The sequence below is a fragment of the Myodes glareolus genome, chromosome 3 (genome assembly GCF_982192425.1).
Source record: "Myodes glareolus chromosome 3, mMyoGla1.1, whole genome shotgun sequence".
Classification (NCBI taxonomy): Eukaryota; Metazoa; Chordata; class Mammalia; order Rodentia; family Cricetidae; genus Myodes; species Myodes glareolus.
The window spans coordinates 9,817,032-9,835,726 of NC_142028.1; the positions used below are offsets into that span (position 1 = coordinate 9,817,032).

At 44.2% G+C, this 18,695-nt stretch overlaps 1 protein-coding gene across 1 annotated transcript in view; it reads right to left on the reverse strand.

Moving 5' to 3' along the window:
* Positions 1-11,803: 11,803 nt before the first annotated feature.
* The window catches only part of Cmas (cytidine monophosphate N-acetylneuraminic acid synthetase), a 28,101-nt gene continuing 21,209 nt past the window's right edge, over positions 11,804-18,695 (reverse strand). Inside the window, exons 4-8 of the mRNA XM_085687314.2 lie at positions 17,347-17,480; positions 15,805-15,899; positions 15,295-15,466; positions 14,281-14,434; positions 11,804-12,388 (exon numbers count right to left, since the gene is read on the reverse strand). Coding sequence (XP_085543440.1) covers positions 12,198-12,388; positions 14,281-14,434; positions 15,295-15,466; positions 15,805-15,899; positions 17,347-17,480 — 746 coding nt within the window. The 3' untranslated portion in view covers positions 11,804-12,197. The remainder of the gene's footprint in view (positions 12,389-14,280; positions 14,435-15,294; positions 15,467-15,804; positions 15,900-17,346; positions 17,481-18,695) is intronic.

Consider the following 18,695-nt stretch of genomic DNA (forward strand, 5'->3'; position numbering starts at 1 on the left):
GAGAATCCGGCCAAATTCCGAGAATCTGGTTAGATCACGTCCTTGTTCAGTCCCAGTCCAACTGGCCTTGGTAAACTCTCATTAGATCCGTTCCCTTGAATCAGTGGGTGATAGCATCCCTCGCAGTCCTGATTTCCTTTTTCATGTTCTTCCTCCTTCTGCTCCTCATTTGGACCTTGGGGGGCTCAGTCCGGTGCTCCAATGTGGGTCTCCGTCTGTATCGCCGTCCTTCGCCAGATGAAGGATCTATGGTGATAAGCAAAATATACATCAGTATAGTTATGGGCCACGGCCGGTACAGGCACCCTCTCCTCTGTCCAGAGAACAATCTGGGGGATCTCTCCTTGGACCTGGGATCCCATATATAATCAAGTCTCCTGTAAACCCTAAAATGACTCCCTTAGTTGAAATATATTCTTCCCTGATCCCATATTCATCCTTCCTCCCTCCCCCCCCCACCCCAGGCCACCAAGCTTTCCCCATTCCTCCCCTACTCCCTTCTCTCTAACCCTCTCCCCTTCCATCAACCCTCCCACCCCTCCCCATGCACCCGAGGTTACCTGGGACTCTTGTCTATTTCCTACCTCCTGGCGGATAGCTAAATAATCTTCATCAGGTTCATCTTCTTATTTAGTTTCTCTAGGATCACGAATAATAGGCTCAAAGACCTTTAATTATGGTTAGAATCCACTTTTGAGTGAATACATACCGTGTTCCTCTTTTTGGGTCTGGCTTACCTCACTCAGTAAAGCGTTTTCTATTTCCCTCCATTTGCATGCAAAATTCAAGATGTCATTGTTTTTTACTGCTAAGTAAAACTCTAATGTGTATATGTTCCACACCTTTTTTAACCATTCTTCTATTGAGGGGCACCTAGGCTGTTTCCAGGTTCTGGCTATTACAAATAGTGCTGCTATGAACATAGTAGAACAAATGCTTTTGTAGTATGTTAGGGAATCTCTAGGGTATATTCCCAAGAGTGGAATTGCTGGGTCCTGAGGGAGGTTGACTCCCAGTTTCCTGAGGAATCGCCACACTGATTTCCACAGTGGCTGCACAAGTTTGCATTCCCACCAACAATGGATGAGTGTTCCCCTCACCCCACATCCTCTCCAGCATAGGCTATCGTTGGTGTTTTTGACTTTAGCTATTCTGACAAGTGTAAGATGGTATCTCAAAGTGGTCATCCCTGACTTCAAACTCTATTATAGAGCTACAGTATTGAAAACAGCTTGGTATTGGCATAAGAACAGAGAAGTCGACCTATGGAATCGAATAGAAGACCCAGATATTAACCCACAAACTTATGAACACCTAATTTTCGACAAGGGAGCTAAAGGTATACAATGGAAGAAGGAAAGCATCTTTAACAAATGGTGCTGGCATAACTGGATGTCAACCTGTAAAAAAATGAAAGTAGATCCAAATCTATCACCATGCACAAAAATCAAGTCCAAATGGATTAAAGACATCAACATTAATCCGTCCACTTTGAACCTGATAGAAGAGAAAGTGGGAAGTAGTCTACAAGATATAGGCACAGGAGGCCTCTTCCTAAGTAGGACCCCAGTAGCACAGACAATAAGAGAAACAATGAAAAAATGGGATCTACTGAAACTGAGAAGCTTCTGTAAAGCAAAGGACACTGTCAGTAGGACAAAAAGGCTGCCTTCTGACTGGGAGAAGATCTTCACCAACCCCTCATCAGACAAAGGTCTGATCTCCAAAATATACAAAGAACTCAAGAAACTAGACACTAAAACTCTAATTAACCCAATTAAAAAATGGGGTACTGAACTTAACAGAGAATTCACAACAGATGAACTTTGAATGGCCAGAAGACACTTAAGGTCATGCTCAACCTCCTTAGCGATCAGGGAAATGCAAACCAGGGTGATCTTGATGCAGCCTTCCTAATGGAGCTGGGAAGATGCACAACTGAGCTGACTTCACATTCGCTCTTGATGACCAGGGAAGGGGAAGGCCATCAGTCAGGCTAGGGAGACAGATGAGGTTGAAAGTGACGAAAGCATTGAAAGTACCAAGTCCTATAAGCTCCATACGTCCTCATGGCACCAAAATGACCATTAAAATTAAGATAACTAAGACAAATATCTCGTGGCATTTTGCTCTTCTAGATCTGTAATATGACTTTGGCAGGCTGTAATTCAATTTTGATAAGAATTTGCTGACAGTCAATAACCTAAGGGTGTAACCAAGAATCTAAACCCTCAGTCTATGATCAGTCAGCCTTGTTTGTGATATGGACAAAGAATGAAGGTGGAAAGGATCTTTGATCTCAAAATGCTTACACTCTAGTAGATTTCCACAGAGAATCTTTTAGAAGTAGCAGATAAGATGCTTCACACATCAATCAGCACACTCCATACAGAAAGAGGAGAAAAGAAGGAATGGAGAAGCAGGACCCTGGCAGAGGCTGTGTGTGTGTGAGAGAGAGAGAGAGAGAGAAAGAGAGAGAGAGAGAGAGGTAGAAAGAGAGAGAGAGACAGAGACAGAGACAGAGACAGAAAGAGAGACAAAGGGGCTCCAGTGCAAATAAGAGCAAGGTGACGTGTGCATTCAAGCAGGTCAATGAGTAATGTGCTGCTTAGTTTTCTGCCAACTTGACACAAGTTAGAGTCATCTGGGAAAGGACTCTCACTAAGGAAATGCCTCCATCAGATTGGCCTGCAGGCAAGCCTGTGGGGCATTGTCTTGGTTACTGATTGAGTAGAGCCCAGCCCACTGTGGGTGGTACCACCCCTGGGCAGGTGGTTTTGGAGTATATGTGAAAGGTGACTGAGTAAGCCTGGGGACCATGCCAGCAAAAACAGCACTCCTCCATAGACTCTGCTTCAGTTCCTGCCTTCAAGTTCAGACTTGAGTTCCTCCTCAGTTTCCCCTTGATGATGGTATCGAACCTGTAAACTGAATTAAACCCTTCGTTTTTTAAGTTGTTTTTAGTTAATGTTTTACTATAGCAACAGAAAATGTCACCAGAATGGCTATATACAATTTTGTTATTTATTATGGAATACAACTCTGTTGTGTATATATACCGCATTTCCTTTATCCATTCATTCACAGGCATGGTGGCTGATTCTGTAACTTATAATGACTAGTATGGCAATAAGCAGGAATATGCAGTTAACTCTATGGTATGTTGCCTCAGAGTCCTTCAACTGTATACCCAGGAGTGTATAGATTAGATTTTTAGTTTTTATATGTTTAGTGACTGGGCTCATGTACACTCAGACTGTAAACCTCTGCTTGGCCTTGGATTCACAGCGCTCATCCTGCCTCCTCCTCCCAAACACTGGGATAACATGCTCAGGACATTAAGGCTGTATAGAAAAATTTTATCAAAGCATTCTGTATTGATGAGATGAATGCCCAAAAAACACCTTCCAGGATGTCTCAGTGATGAAAAATATGATAGCATAAAATGTCAATGGCATTTGCATCACAGAAGGCAAAACACAACTGAAATACCAATCATGCTGCTGTGATTTCAGATACAGCCATGCTCCTCCTCGATGGACATCTAGTTGTCCGGGGATGCTGTTTTCCCCGCTGTAACCACAGACACTACGTGTCCTGCTTCTGGAGGGCAGAACAGGGCTGCAGAATGCACATGTAAACTCTAGTAAATTCTGCTCAAACCTACTGCTGTCCTTTGCCTGTGTCCTGGCTCATTTTTAGAAGCGATCAGACCTACAGTCAACCAGATGGGTGATAGATTCCCACAGTCCTGGGGAGACTATGCTTGCAGACAGCCTTTGTATCCACCAGACTGGTCCCTTGTCAGAAGTCTTGGCCCCACTCTCCTGCCTCCTTGTCTTTTCACTGATATTTAGCAGACAGATTAGAGGGCATCTCTTTACCCACAACGCCGCCTGTCTTCCCAGGGCAGCTTTTTCCTCTTCTTTACCTGCCCTACCGTGCATGACCGCTTTGTAGTTAATGAGGAATTCCTGAATCTCAGAGATTCACCCTAGGGTATCCTTGGGTAGCACTTCCTCATGTCTGAGTATCTCTTGAGGCCGTAGCTGTTTTCAGGCAAGGTCTGTTTCACACTCACCCCTAAAGCCTTCTTCCATCCCTGACCTCCTTTTTCATTTCCCCTGCGGGCTCTCCAGTATCACTCTTCTTTTCTTTCTTTTCCTGCTCTCAGCCATTCTGGCTTAGTACTATAAGCCTGAATATCTGTCTCTTGCCCTTGCTCGTTAAGAGCCCTGTCCTTTCATGGTGTCTGCTCACCAGGCCCAGCCCAGCACAGTAGATGCGCAGCAACCACGGGCTGTGATCTGAGTTCCCAGACAAGCTCCAGTTTTTAATGTAGAAAACTCACGTCTGATCTAGAGATCCACACGAATCCTATTTTCATATTTGCTGAATACTCCATGTCTGCATTTAAACCTCATCATGCATTTCCTTCCATTGCTAAATTTACGTTCCATCCCACCGGATCAGCCATTTCTTCCCGGTGTTACTGTAAGTGTGCAGACAGCTTGTGGGAATGCAGGGAGGAAGCTTTCAATAGTGAAGGAACACATCCCCATCTGCTCACTGCTTCAGTTCGCTGGGCCTATACCCGTGAATGCATAAGTTGGTTGGGTAGAGAATCACACATGTAATTCTTTACCTTTCTTCCCCTTTCCAAGCCATAGTAGTCAGGGTACACTGAGCATGCTTGCTCTTCAATGTTTGCTAGTGTATTCTTTATATTCAACTATGTTACAAGAATATGAGCTGGGCATGGTTCTGTGTGCTTATAATCCCACCATATAGGAGGCTGAGGCCAGACTAAATTTTGTATTGAATTCAAGACCAAACTTACCTACAGAGTGTGTTCAAGGCCAGCCTGGGCTCTCTGAGTTCCTCTATCAAAACACTCAAAAAGTTCCATGGCATTCATATGATATGAATTCTTAAATTTCTTTGTGTGACATATTCATGTATATGTACAGGTGTGAGTGTGTGTGTATGTGTGTGTAGGCCAGAGGTCAATATTAGGTATCTCCGTCAATTACTCTCCTTGTTTTTGAGATGAGATTCTCTTGCTGTATTTGTGACTTGGCAATTAGGTTAGACTAGCTGTGCAGTGAACCTCAGGCTAGACTGGCTGGCCAGTGAGTCCTGGGCTAGCCCAACTGTTCAGTGACCTCCAGGCTAGAATAGGCTGTACAGAGAGCCCCAGGGACCAGGCTCCCTCCCGTCTCTGTCTCCTCAGTATGGGCATTTCAAGCAACACACCACTGCATCTGGATTCTTATGGGTGTTAGGTATCAGAATTCAGGCTGCCATGCTTGTATGGCAAACATTTTCCTGACTGAGGTCTCTCTCCAGCCTCCTTAACCTTGTGTGTTTCTGGCATTTTCCTCTTGTACTATGTGAGTCTATCAAGTAGAAACATTCTTCACACATTTAGGAAATACCAATGAAAATCAACTAACTGAAAATCAGCATCAAAGGGGAATAAAGCCGTGTTTAGATCATTTCCACACCCTTGACTTTGACTTTAGTTTTCGTGAAAGGGTTAACTCACTCAGCTCTCTATGCACAGGTCCAGACCCAGAAGGAGCTTTCTCAGGAACCAGAGCAGGCCATGGAAGCAGCTCCATGGCTTCTCTGGATGAAAAGCTACAGGATACAGGAGGCAATGAGCCATCAATCTGGTGAGCCCCACAAGCAGCCAATTAGGAGACTAATTAGAGCCAAGTGCTGTGCTCCACTTAGATAAAGACAGTCTGAATTATTCCTCTTCCAAAGTACGAGGTTTGTCATCCCAAAACACAGCAAAAGAGATTCGGGCAAGTAGATGCCAGCAGGTTTTTAGGTTCCCCCTTCCAGTCTCTTTATAATAATTTCATTGAGTAATTTTAAGTTTTCAGTGTCAGTAGCATAGAGCCAGGAGGGCTTACTAATCTTTAGTGATTATCTGATTGTTATGACCATTATCTCTGGGGTAAAGAAGAGATTCTCAGTTGTAAATAGTAATAGGATCAAATCCTGCTTCCACCATGAATACAATAAATATGTACACACACATACATACACACGTATCGATTTCTCATTTATTTCAGTGGTTTATATTAATTTACATAAGATTTGTTGCCATAGAGAAAAGCCGATAGTGGTCTTTAGACATCCTCCACTATTTAGATTGCCTGTGTCACTGACAGCTGAGGCGACATTCAGCCAGGCTGTGGGACAATACCCTCTAATGACTAGATAGGCTTCGGGGAGAGGACGTATATTTCTGAGTAATTGGCCCAAGTGGGATTATAATTAAAATAAATGAAGGTGGTCAACTAGACCTTGTTAGGTAGCACTGGCAGGACTGAAAAGTGATATTTTATTCACCCCGACAGAAATGTTTCAATCAGTAGGCAATTATGCAAATGGCACTATTGCTATTAATACCGCGTGTTTTTTTCTTTCTTTGTTCTGGATACAGTTGACCTTCACTAGGATCGGCGTGTTCAGCTCCTGTGCTGTGAGCCTTCATTAGCCCCTAAGTTAAAATGCTGTTTCCCCCGACACTCCTAAGACCCGTGGGGACCCCAGGAGCCTTTCACTGAATGCAAATAAAACTGAGGCCAGAGGGGGACAAGGCCAGGGTGACAGGCCTTGTCACAGCACTCCCTCCAAGGTGCCAATCAAGTAGAGGGATAATTATGGCAGGATGGTACCTGGGAAGTGAGCTAGTTGGGCCTCCACTGATGTCTGTTCCGCCAGGGAAGACAAGACTTGGTGGGCCCAAGGAAGCTATTGGTCTCTATCCTGTTTCACTTTGCAGAGCTTTGCCTGAACATAGGTTTTGACTATAACAAATGTGAGATGCACAATTCGAAGAAAGGGAACTTGAGTGTTGGCATGGTTTCCTGTAAAGCGAGCAGTTGAGGTTTGGGAAAGTCGGCCCCTTTCATTACCTTCCTGGGGGACAGGCTCTCTAAAGACAGGAAGAATGAGGACAGGGCAGGGTATCAGTGGAGGCGCTGGAAGGTCTCTGAGTCTGGGTCCTAACCTGTTGAGCTTTCAGGCACCAACCCCTCTAACTAAAGAGTTCTTGCACTTCAATGTGCACAGGTTACCTTGTAGACTTCCTAACGTGCAGACTCCTAGACCTAGGCCCCGGGTTCTACACCTGACACTCCAGGATAGGGCTGGCAAATACATTTGCACAATTATTAGGATGAAAGATTGTTTAAGAGCTTTGGCAGGTGATTGAGGGACTCTGAGGAAGCCTGGGCTCCCATCTGCTGCCCTGGAACGTTCTAGAGCTGCCACCTAGTGTCCAGTCTTTGGTAGTCATTGCTGTCTATTGCTCAATTTCCACGTCTATAAACTAGAGGAAGAAAAGTACTTCCTTTATAGAACTGTGTGGATTAAAAGAAGCTAAGATACACAGTGGTAATTTTTATGGTCTGCATAAACAGGCAACAGCACTAGATAGCTGTAGTGTCATGAACGTATACAAAACGTTGACCGCCTTGAGTGCATGAAGTCACTTCCAGCAGAGGCACAAGTCCTTCAGACTGAAAGGTGACTACCAGCAAGCACTAGATTGGAACAAGAGGATGAAAGCTAAACCTATAAGCTTCCTCTCCTGATATTTGCCATTTAAAAGCACATACTGAATACAGAGCCACCAGCTGCTGCGAGGGGGCTTTAAGGTAGGCAGGAAGTGGGGGCAGGACTGGTGCTTAGCTACCACCAGTGTAGAGGGTAGGCAGGGCGAAGAGAACCCTGCTAGGAACCAGACAGGGCCTGGGATTCAACAACACAGGAAGTAAGACGAAATCCCACCAAGCGTTCTCCACTTGGTATAGCCTTCATATGTATTTATTTTTACATTTTAAAGTATTCCATGTATCTGTATCAGCATATGTGTGTGCCCACATGTGTGCAGGTGCCTGTGAGATCAAAAGAGGGTGTCAGATCTCCTGAGCTGGACTTCAAGCCTCCCAGTGAGCCAGTGATCCACCCAGCGTGGGCATTGGACATACACTGGGATCTGCTGGACAACAGAACATCCGGTTATCACTTCAGCTTCTGTACACACATACTTTGAAAGCAACTATTTTTCAGTGGCTGTCCCAAGGTTTAAGATGTACATCTAAATATAATCTAAATACACCTTTTCTAAGAGTGCGTGCCCACTCTACCCTTTCCATCTCTGAGTCAGTCGCTTCACTTCTCTATACGCTGTGGTCATACTATACATTATACAACTATCGCTTTAGAGCCATCATTTTAAGGACAAATCAGTCTTGCCTTCACTTACTTTTGTCTATTGTTCTTCTCATAGATTTGAATCTCTAACTCTTAGATTTTCTTCTCTCAAAACCTCTTCCTCCTTACCCCCCTTTTTTTTTGTCTTAGCACCTTTGTGTTGTTTTGTTTTTTTATGCACATTGGTGTTTTGCCAACATATAGGTCTGTGTGAGGTTATCAGATGGTGGGAGTTACAGCGTCCATATGGATGCTGGGAATTGAACCTCTGGAAGGGCAGTCAGTGCTCCCAACCCCTGAGCTACCTCTCCAGCCCCATAAGCATGCTTTGTCTTACTCTCAAAGGAAAATTCCACTGGACATAGAAACTGAGGTTGGCAGTCATTTTCTTTTAACATTTCAAACATTATACACCAATGTTCTCGCTTCCGTAAAGCCAACCTGCAATCACCTTCACCCTTCTGTGTTGCTCTCCCAGCTGCCTGTGGATTGCTTCAAGACTTTCTGTCAATCTGGGGAGGCTTTCAGCCACCATTGCTTCACACATTTCTTTTGTCTTGTCTGTTTTGTTTTGATTCCTATCTTTGTTATACTTTTTTTGATTTGTTCTCAATAGACTTTTTTGTCACTGTGTCTCTGAATTCTAGTATTTCCTTTTGATTAATTCTTGGGTGGTGGTAGTGGGTTGAGCCTCACTAATGCAGCCCAGGCTAGTCTAGAGCTTCGATTCCAGACATCAGGCACCATGGCCGTCTATGCCATCCTGTGGTTTCTATCTCTTGATTGACGTTACTCATCTGGACTTTCCCATCATCTGCTGGCATCAGACTGCAGCCCTTCTAAATTGCCTGTCTAGTAATATAAACACTCATGCCATACCTGAGTGTGGGCTCCATGCATGTTTTGTCTCTTTAAATTTAGCCATTTCTTGACTTTTTGTGTTTATTTTCTTCGAGACAAGGTTTCTCTGTAGCTTTGGAGCCTGTCCTGGAACTAGTTCTTGTAGACCAGGCTGTCCTTGAATTTAGAGATCTGCCTGCTTCTGTCTCCCTAGTGCTGGGATTAAAGATATGCACCACCACTGCCCGGCATCCTTTTTCTGCCTTTTGCTAAGACTTATTTTGATGTGGAAAATGGGGTTTTAGGGACTGTGACTAATCTGTTTTTAGTAGAAAGGTTTGTGTCAATCTTTCTGAGAGGCGGGTAATATCTTTACTATAGCTATAAATACCAGGGAAATCAAATTTGTCCAGGTCTTTGCCTGTGGCTTGGGAATTTTCTTGTCTTTCCCAAGTGAAAGCCTATGTTTTGCAAGTTATTTTGTGTGTGGGGTGGAGGGGTCTGTCAATTCACTTCCTTTACTAGAGACTTGGTGATTGCATGAGGTATAAAGTGGAAGCTGGTTCCTGGCCATCCAGGCAATGTCAGGAGCGGGTTCCCTCTGGTGGCCACTCCTACAAGTTCTATGTCACCATTACCTCAGTACATTTAGCAGGTTGGACAGATTGTAGGTTGAAAATTTTCCGGCCCAGTTGGTGTCCCAGTCTCACTTCTTCTATAACCTTTCCGTGGTTATAGAAGATGGCTGGTTCAGGCTCTATATCCCCCCCATCACTAGGAGTCTCTGATAGGGTCACTCTCGTAGATTCTTGTTCGGTTGTCTGTCCAACCTTGATATAAGGGTTTGTGCCTAGTCTTATTGTAACTATTATGCTATGTTCAGTTGATATCCCTGAGGATATCATCTGTTTTTTTTTTCTTTTCTTTTAAAGGGAAAGGGAGCAGTGGATCTAAGGGAGAAGGGAGGCGAGAGGGGATTAGGAAGAGTATAGGGAGGAGAAACTGTGGTTGGGATATAATGTATGAGAGAGGAATCAAAAAATTTATGTTTATTTTTTTAAATTTTCAAATAAATAAAACACTGCACACTAAATTTAACCAGAAAAAAAGGAGTGGAATCTGGGGGCATTCTGAAGTGGTCACTCTTAAAGCTGGTCCCTGTTCCTCCTCTAGGGCTTCTTCCCAAAGTTCTGGTTGTCCCCCATGGTGTTCCCAGTCAGTCTGCTTCCTTCATGTCTTCTTTGCTGTTTGCTAGATTCTCCTGACCTGAGGGGAGAGGGTCTTCACCTTGGAGTAGTCTCATTAGGGAGGAGAAAGTCAGGGGTCCCAGTGGCCTATCTTACTGCTCTGCCCTCGGGCATGGAGATTCTCTTGCTTAGACCCCAGGTCTGTAAGAGCCCGCTGGCACCCTTGCTGTGAGCACCCCCAGATCACACTCTAGTCCACACTTCGCCTTTGAGGATCTCAGGGTGACTCTGGGTTGTCCTGTCCAGACAAGCTCCAGGAGTCTTACTTCCGTTGTATGAGATTTGCCTGTTGGGAGAGGTGGAGCAAGCTCTTGCCTGCGCAGATGAGCACACTGCATCTTCAGGCAGTGGAAACCTAAGTACCAGTTTCTATAGTGAAGCTGCACTCTCACCTCATACGGAGTTTGGAACAAGGATCCTAGTGTACTTTATTTTCTCACACACTAACTAGCTCCTGAGGGAGGGTGTGTCTGAGGAATGAGCAGCTCATGCTGACACGGACTGAACGTGACAACAGACTAAAGGGCACTGTTGAAAATAACACAAAGCTTTGACTATTCGGAAACTGTCGTGGCCAGGGTTTGAACTGAAGTGGTTTTTTCTGTGGTTAGCACAGAGTACCTAGAAGATTCTGCAAAAGATAACATCAAACACTCGAACAAGGGACCTAGAAAAAACTGAAGGGTGTGGACCAGGCACCATCAGACTCCAAACTTGCTGCCTGAACAGGCACAGAGGAGAAACTGAGGCATGCTATCTTGACTCACCTTGTTTGAGTCAAGGTTTCACTACGGCACTGAACTCCCGGGGGCTGGAGAGCTTGGCATGTGCTACTACACCATGACTGTCACCTGGCAGGGGGTCAGCGACTTCATAGATACAGTCCAAGGCTCTGGCTTACTGCAGGAACAGCCTGTGACTGAACCAGGACCCACAACACAGGCTAGGAAGTCAAGAGCAAAGGCAAGTCAAGGGCAAGGAAATGATGATGAAGATGCCTGGTTCTTCCTCCAACTCATGCCTGCCTTCTAGGGACAGACTCAGAACTGCTGCCGACATGCAGTGGGCATGAAGGACCTACTTCTAGTCAGTATTAATAGGAGTTTCTTTTAATGGAGGCAAGAGTTGCAAATGTTCCATAAGCAACATTTCCTATTTATTAAGTGTCTACATTTATACCTCGTTCTTGGAATTCAGTGGGGACAATCTGGGTTGGCCACAGGGGCACAGTGAAAGCTGAGTTTAGTATATGAAGGTAGCATTACTTCAGCCATGGCTGCCAATGGTTCATTCTGATTTCTCTAAATCAATACATGATAGGCAAAAAGACATGAAGGTATTTATATGTCTGCATTTATGTGTGTGTGTTCTCTGTGCATGGATACACAAAGTATGGTCCCTATGAATCACTTGCTTCTGAGCTTGCACAGCTCGTGCTTAAAGGAAATGCCTAAGAAGTGTCTTCTATGAACAAAAACTTCATTGAATTTGTGAACTTTATTAATTAACATGGGGTGTGAATTTCCAGACACACTTCCTTAAAATAAATAAAACCTCAGCATCATTAAAACCACACAAACACAGTTTGACAGGGTACAACACAAAGTTGATTGTTTATGCTGTCTGACTTGCATTTTCTAAGAGTCTGCGGAACACTAGATCAATCCCTCAGTAATCACCTTGCACCAGAGGAAAGCAGACATAATTATCTTGTGGGTCCTGGAACAATGATTTGAGAAAAGTCTTTGAAAAGAGTCAGGTATCTCACACATCAGATCACGCGTCTGCGAATTACACCGTGGGATGTGATCAAAGCCAAAGCAAAGTGGCTGAAGGAGCCTGCATCCCTGCTTCCCCACACGACACCAATCTCTACTTTTGGCATGAGTTATTAACCTTCTCTATCAGGAGGAAAATGTGCTCGGCGAACTCCCGGATGGCTCCCCGGCCACCGCTGCATTTGCATATGTACCCCACAGCCTTCTGGGCCCCGGAGCAGGCGTCAGCAGGAACGGCGCTGAGACCCGCTCTCTTCAGGCATTCTTCATCAGACACTTCATTGCCTGCAAGCAAGATGAACATCATTCAAGTACGAAAGAGACACAGAATGTTCTAGCTAAATGATGCAAACAACAACCCATAGGTGACAGGGACACCAAGAATCCAACAGAACAAAACAACACCTGTAAGTACAAGTGAGAACAGGGCTTTCCTTGGCAATTCAGAACCAGTTCTTACCAGCTATGGAGGGAGAGTGGAGTATATATACCCTTTACCTACTGTGTATTATAACTATCAGAAATTACATTTTTGTTATGAGAGTTGTTGAGATGTAAGCTTGAGCCTGCAGTCCTGCTGCCGTCCCATGCTGAGGTCACAGGCACACTCCAACATGCCTGGAACAGCACAAATACTATCAAGAAATCTAACAAGATTATTTTTATTTTATGTGTAGCAGTGTTTTGCCAGCATGTATGTCTGAACACCACATTCACGCAGGTCCTGCGGTGGCCCAAAGAGGGCACTGGATCCTCTGGAACTGGAGTTAGCATTGAGAACTAAACCTGGGTCCTCAGAGAGAAGCCTGCACTCCTAACCACTGAGCCATCTCTCTAGCCCTGGCATGTGTTTCTATGAGCCCATTCCAAACACTGCTCACATTCTGGGTTAAGATTCAGGAAGTATTCTAAGGGTTGCTGTTGTTTTGTATAAGCCATACATATCCACGATAGGAAGTTTTCTTAAATGCAAACAAATGCCACCACCCAGCATCATTATCATTGCTCCTTTGTCAACATCTTCTGGACTCTGACTCTAGGCCTCTGCCTATACAGATGACACATTTCCTACACAATGTGAATCCTTCTGTTTATCTTTGGGTCTTTTTCTAATGTTTGTTTAGTTTGTTGATTATGAATATGCAGTCAGTCATATGAGAGCTCCCTTGAGGCCCCATGGAGAATGGGCACAGCAGGGATCCGATGTACTGCATGGCTGGTGCTTTCTACAACAAATTGCATTTTTTTTCTCTATATTTGGTTCCAAAGCTATTCCAGCATCTCAAGACCATAGGCTCAGGCAACCGTGAGGCTGATGTGGTCTGCCCGTATGTACTTCATGCATGATCTGTAGTTAGTGTACACCATAGCAACTAGTCTGTCTTGATACTTACAATGCTGACATCATGGGGCTGCCAGCTCTGTACACACAATGTTTATGGTTCTAGCAACTAGTTCCCTGCCTGCACTGTAGGGACCTACTATGCACATCTGCTTAATAGTAACATGAAAAGTCTCAGACATATCTGAACATGCCGATAAACACAGATGTCAGCACAGCTCTTAATGTTTAGCATCCACTGTGTGCAGGCGCTGCATTCTTCGGCAATTTGGGTGGATTCCTTTTCTCCCCATCATTGGCACATTGCCCCAATTTCTGTCTTAGAACTGGAACTTGTAAAAATCAAATAGTAAAAATTGTTCTGGTGTACTATAAACTCCAGGTGCTTTGCTTCAGTTGCATGAATCTCTGTAGCAGCCCTAAGGCATTGTGTCCTCCCAACACCTCCAGGTTACTGATGAAGTACAGCAAGACTTCACGGTGTGTGCTGGAAACACCCACTAGACTATTCTGACCCACACTGTCAAGGCAGCCTTCAGAATATCCATTTATTTATTTACTTATTTGTGTGTGTGTGTGGGGGGGAGCATGTGCTGGCCCTAACCCTGCCAAAAAGGGTAGGTCATTTTTCAAAGGTCAGTTTCTCCTTCCACCATGGGTATCCTGGGGATTGAACTCTGGTCACCTGATTTGGCAGTGATTGCCATTACCCACTGGCCCAGACTTTTCCAATACTCAGCTCTGCAGCTTAGTAGACATCTATTTCCCTACAGTCATTTGGGGACTTTTCTGTCTGGTTATGTTGACAGGATAAGCAGATCCGCAAATGACCCACCGAGATAGGCCACTTCTTTCCAGCACAGGCCCATCTCTTTCCTCCACTCATCCACGATGGCCAACTTGTCTGACACACTGACTTCCATTTTGCAGTCCAACTTTAAGGCGGAGAGTGTCTGCTTGGAGCAGGCCCTTTCTGAGATGAGTCTCACCTGGAAAGGAAGAGGGGGCTGTTAGACGGGAGGAAATCAGATAGGCTGCGTAAGAAATCAAGCTGAGAAGACTCAAGTCACAAATGAGTGGGCCTCTGACATTCTGAAGGGCCAGTTAGGAAAATCCACAGCAAAACAAAGCATGCTTGACTTCTAAAGTCCACTAAGGTGACACACAGCCTCTCCCTGAAAGTCCGCCGCTCAGAAGGAACGTCCACCTCATGCTGTAGGGCATCATACAGCGAAGGTTTCTAGTGAACTGTAATTATTTAACTTTCTCCCTCCTGAATGGTGGATTAAATCCAAGGTATCGTGCAAGCATGCGAGGCAAGTGTTTTATCACTGAGTCACATCTTCAGGGCCCTCTTCATGTTTTATCCTGAGACAAGGTCTTGCTGAATTACACAGTAAGCTCCTGAACTCATGATCTTTTTGTCTCCTCTGCTTCCTAGAAGCTGGGTGTCAGGTCCGTGTCAGCAGGCCTGGTTTAACCTTTATTTTAAGAAATCTACCTATACATTAAATTACTCTGCATGAACAATTACATTCATATGCACAGGCCAGAGTTAGGAAGTCTACAGTGTTTGCCCTTTCTAGTTGTCAATGTGAATTAAGGAGATCAATCTTGTTCCAAGGTTCTAAGGAAGTGAAGAGGTGTGTTTAAAGTATGATTAAATAGATATTAAGGAACAGGAAAACCCCAATTTCATCTTTCCAGTGTCAAGAGTTCTTTAAGCATATATCAAGCAGTATTTCGAAAACTTTATGTAATTAGCAAAACCTTAAATCTCTTAATTACCGGGATGTTTTTGACCTTGAATCACATCGAGTACATACTGCTACATCCAGGGATCGCATACCTCAATGCCACTCTTCTTTAATAAACTTATGCCAATAGCGTCTTTTACATCATAAGATATTATTTCTTTTTGGTCTCCTGATACGTAAATGTGGCCATTGGTGAGACATCCATCAATATTGCAAACCAAAAGTTTTATCTCCTTCAGTTTCTCTTTTCCAAAATAGCCAAACCTAAAAGAAACCAAGACAGAATTTCTGAGTACAAATGCGCACCCCTCACACTGGCCAAGGCAGTGACAGCAGCGCCCTGGTCACTCAGACATCACTCTTCAAATTCACTTCACTGTGTACTTCATGGACAGTGAGAGAACTCACTGCCTAGCCAAACTGCGTACCTCCCAGCTTACAACGTCAGTCATTACAGGTGTGGTTTATATGCCTGCTTCCCCATTCGAGGAAACTGAATCCAAATACTATCTCAAATCAATGTCTTCAAGGCTGGTTAAGCATGCTGAAAACAGCTATGTGCTCTGGCCCACGGCTACCACAGGCTCTTTTTCTTCTCTTACCTCAAAACTCTTTGCTCTGCAATCGGCCAATCAATGTCCACGTCTATGTCCACACTATGTTCAGCTCGCATTTCATAATATGCCATTTTTCCACCCTAAAGACAATGGAGATGCCATGAGTGTCCTGAGATTCACTTATGTATACGCAGCTTACATTATTGGGTTCATTATTGAATAAACAGATAACCCAGTAAATCAGCAACACACCCGTGGTGATTATTCTGAAAACAAAGTTCAAACCACACACATAATTTTTCAGATTTTGTCTACCATGCCCGTTCCCTGTCCCCTTTAAATAGACCTGCCTTAACTGAGATGGCAGAGACCCTCCCTCCAGCACTCAAGAGCTCTCTGAGGAGTCCACAAATCTCGCTCTCATCTGATAGCAGCGTGCAGATTTCAGGTCTTTGGTCCCAGGCCAGGCTTGGGGTGAACACCTGCAACCAGCGCTGCACAGACTGCCTAAGGTCCCGGGGTGCACAGCGCACGGCAAGGCTGAGGTAGTGTCTGGGTACAGGGCAAGAGCATGACCGTTCCTCTGATGCTGTATCAATGAGCAGCCAAGTCATTTTCCTGTCCCATTCCTTTCCCCTGGCCTCTGCTACCCTTGTTTCTATTTTTAGTAAAATAAGGGCCTAAATCTCAACAGTACTGTTTCTGTCTTGAATTACTTCATTTATAACAGTTTATTTATTTTATGTATATAGAATGTTTTGTTTGTATTTATGTCTGTGTACCACATGCATACAGTGCCCAAGGAGGCCAGGAGAAGGTGTTGAATCTGCTAGGAGTTACAAATGGCTATGGGCTGCCATGTGGGTGCTGGGTATTGAACCTTGCTCCTCTGGAAGAGCAGCCAGTGCTCCTTACACGGGTCAGCTCCTCATTATTTTATTTTCAGAGCCACAGCTGTCAGCTCTGTAGTAGCATGACCACGTTTCTCAGCAGCTGTACAGACTGCTGGAGGTAACCAGAGTGCTGTCCACAGCCCACACATGGTAAGAGTGCTTGGCAGCTATAATGAAAATGAACCAATTTTCTGGTGTGTGATGCAGTCACACAGGCTCTAAGAATGAGAGACGCCAGTCCTCTCATTTCAAAACAAAAACAGTGAGCACGCCCATGGGACAGCAGTCAAGGTGACACAGAATGAGACAGAATTTGGCCTTCCAGAAAGCCAGGTCAATGCACACTCAGAACCACTGAATTGGTTGTTTTCTGTTTTAAAGGAGTAGAAATTATTAAACCACACAGCCACAATCTAATTGTAACCTAATGTGGACCACAAACAACTGAGTGGCTTAATGCGAACAGCAGACACTGTCAGCTCTCAGCCCTTACCCCATTTTATCTCAATATTCAACTGAACAGACACCACAGATATTTACTGTGAATTCTGAAGACAACCTTTGGGGTAAAGCTGCAGGACCCGTGGTCAGATAACAACCCCACCTTTCCTCTAGAGATGGCACAGCTGCTTCTCTTCAGAACTCCAAGCACAACACAGAAGGTTGAGGAGTTGAATAAAATGGATATACAAACCTGTAAGTAACCCATCTCTATCAAATGTCTTTTAGCAAAATAAAATGAGCCGTTCTCATACAGTTCTCCATCCCAGTCTTGTCGACGAGGCCGTTTGGCTGGATTCAAGTTCAGGGGCTCAGTCACTTCACGAACTAAAAGCAAAAGCTGCAGTAGTCTACATTACTTAGAACAGACACTGTTCACTCAGTAAAAGTACAAATAAAAATCCCCTCAAAATGCATACATCTCTATCTACATAAACAAAAGGTGCTACTTCTAAAGCAACAATTGCTAACATCCCTAATAATTTGTACCTACTTGTAAATAGTTAATATCAGAAAAAGTATGCCATGAAAGAATTCAGAGCAATTCAGGTTGAAGGTATTTACAAAAGTACTGTGGTGTGTGGGGGGCATGCAGGCATCCTTCAAACAGCTCCCAAATTTTTTGTCATAAAATATCATTCCATACTTGACCTCTTTAGTCCATTCCTCGGTATTTCCAGCTGCAGAAATACAGTGTGTGTGCATTCATCCAACATGGTCAGAAAGTATTCTCATAGAGCGATCATGGAAACCTAAGGACTTTCCCATTCAGTCACTGGCTGTAATCCAGACTGGTCTCAAATACTCAGCCGGTTATGAACTTAAACTTCTGATGCTCCTGGTTGTACTTCCTAAGTACATGACAAGCCATGTGCCAACATGCCCAGTATTATGCAATGCTGATCTGAACTCAGGGCCTCGTGCATGCTAGGCCAATACTTTGCCAACTGACATATACTCCTAGCCTATATCAAAGCTTTATTTATACCAGTGGAAATTTGTAAATGTTTTTATTTGATGTTTAAAACATAGGAAACACAAAAATAAATAATGATAATATAGATAATGAAAGCCCAGCAGTGTCAACATGAATCAGTACAGTGGGGGAACAGTGGAGCTTTGTTAGCAATATGGAGGTATCCTTTCCACCTCATTGCATTTCCCCAGATTCTGCATATGAAGATCTGTTTGGGGATACATGCATGTACGTGTATATTTGGGGGTATATAAATATGTGCATGTGTACATGTTGCTGTCACTTCAGAATTCTTTACTTTGGGCTGTCACCTCAGCATGAGAAGGCTCCAGTGACTAACCTTTACCCACTTCGTTCCCTAACCATGTTCTGGACCATCCGACTGGTGTCTGATGAAGTTAGGAAAATCTGGCAAATATATTTGAATAGCCAGTGGCAACAGTTTACAAGCTCCTGGAGATGCAGACGAGGGAGCTCTTCCCTTTAGGGGCCTTGCAACAGAAATGTGGACAGGCAGCTAAAAGTCCAGGGGACTCAACGTGATGGGGCAGGACAAACCCTTCTCC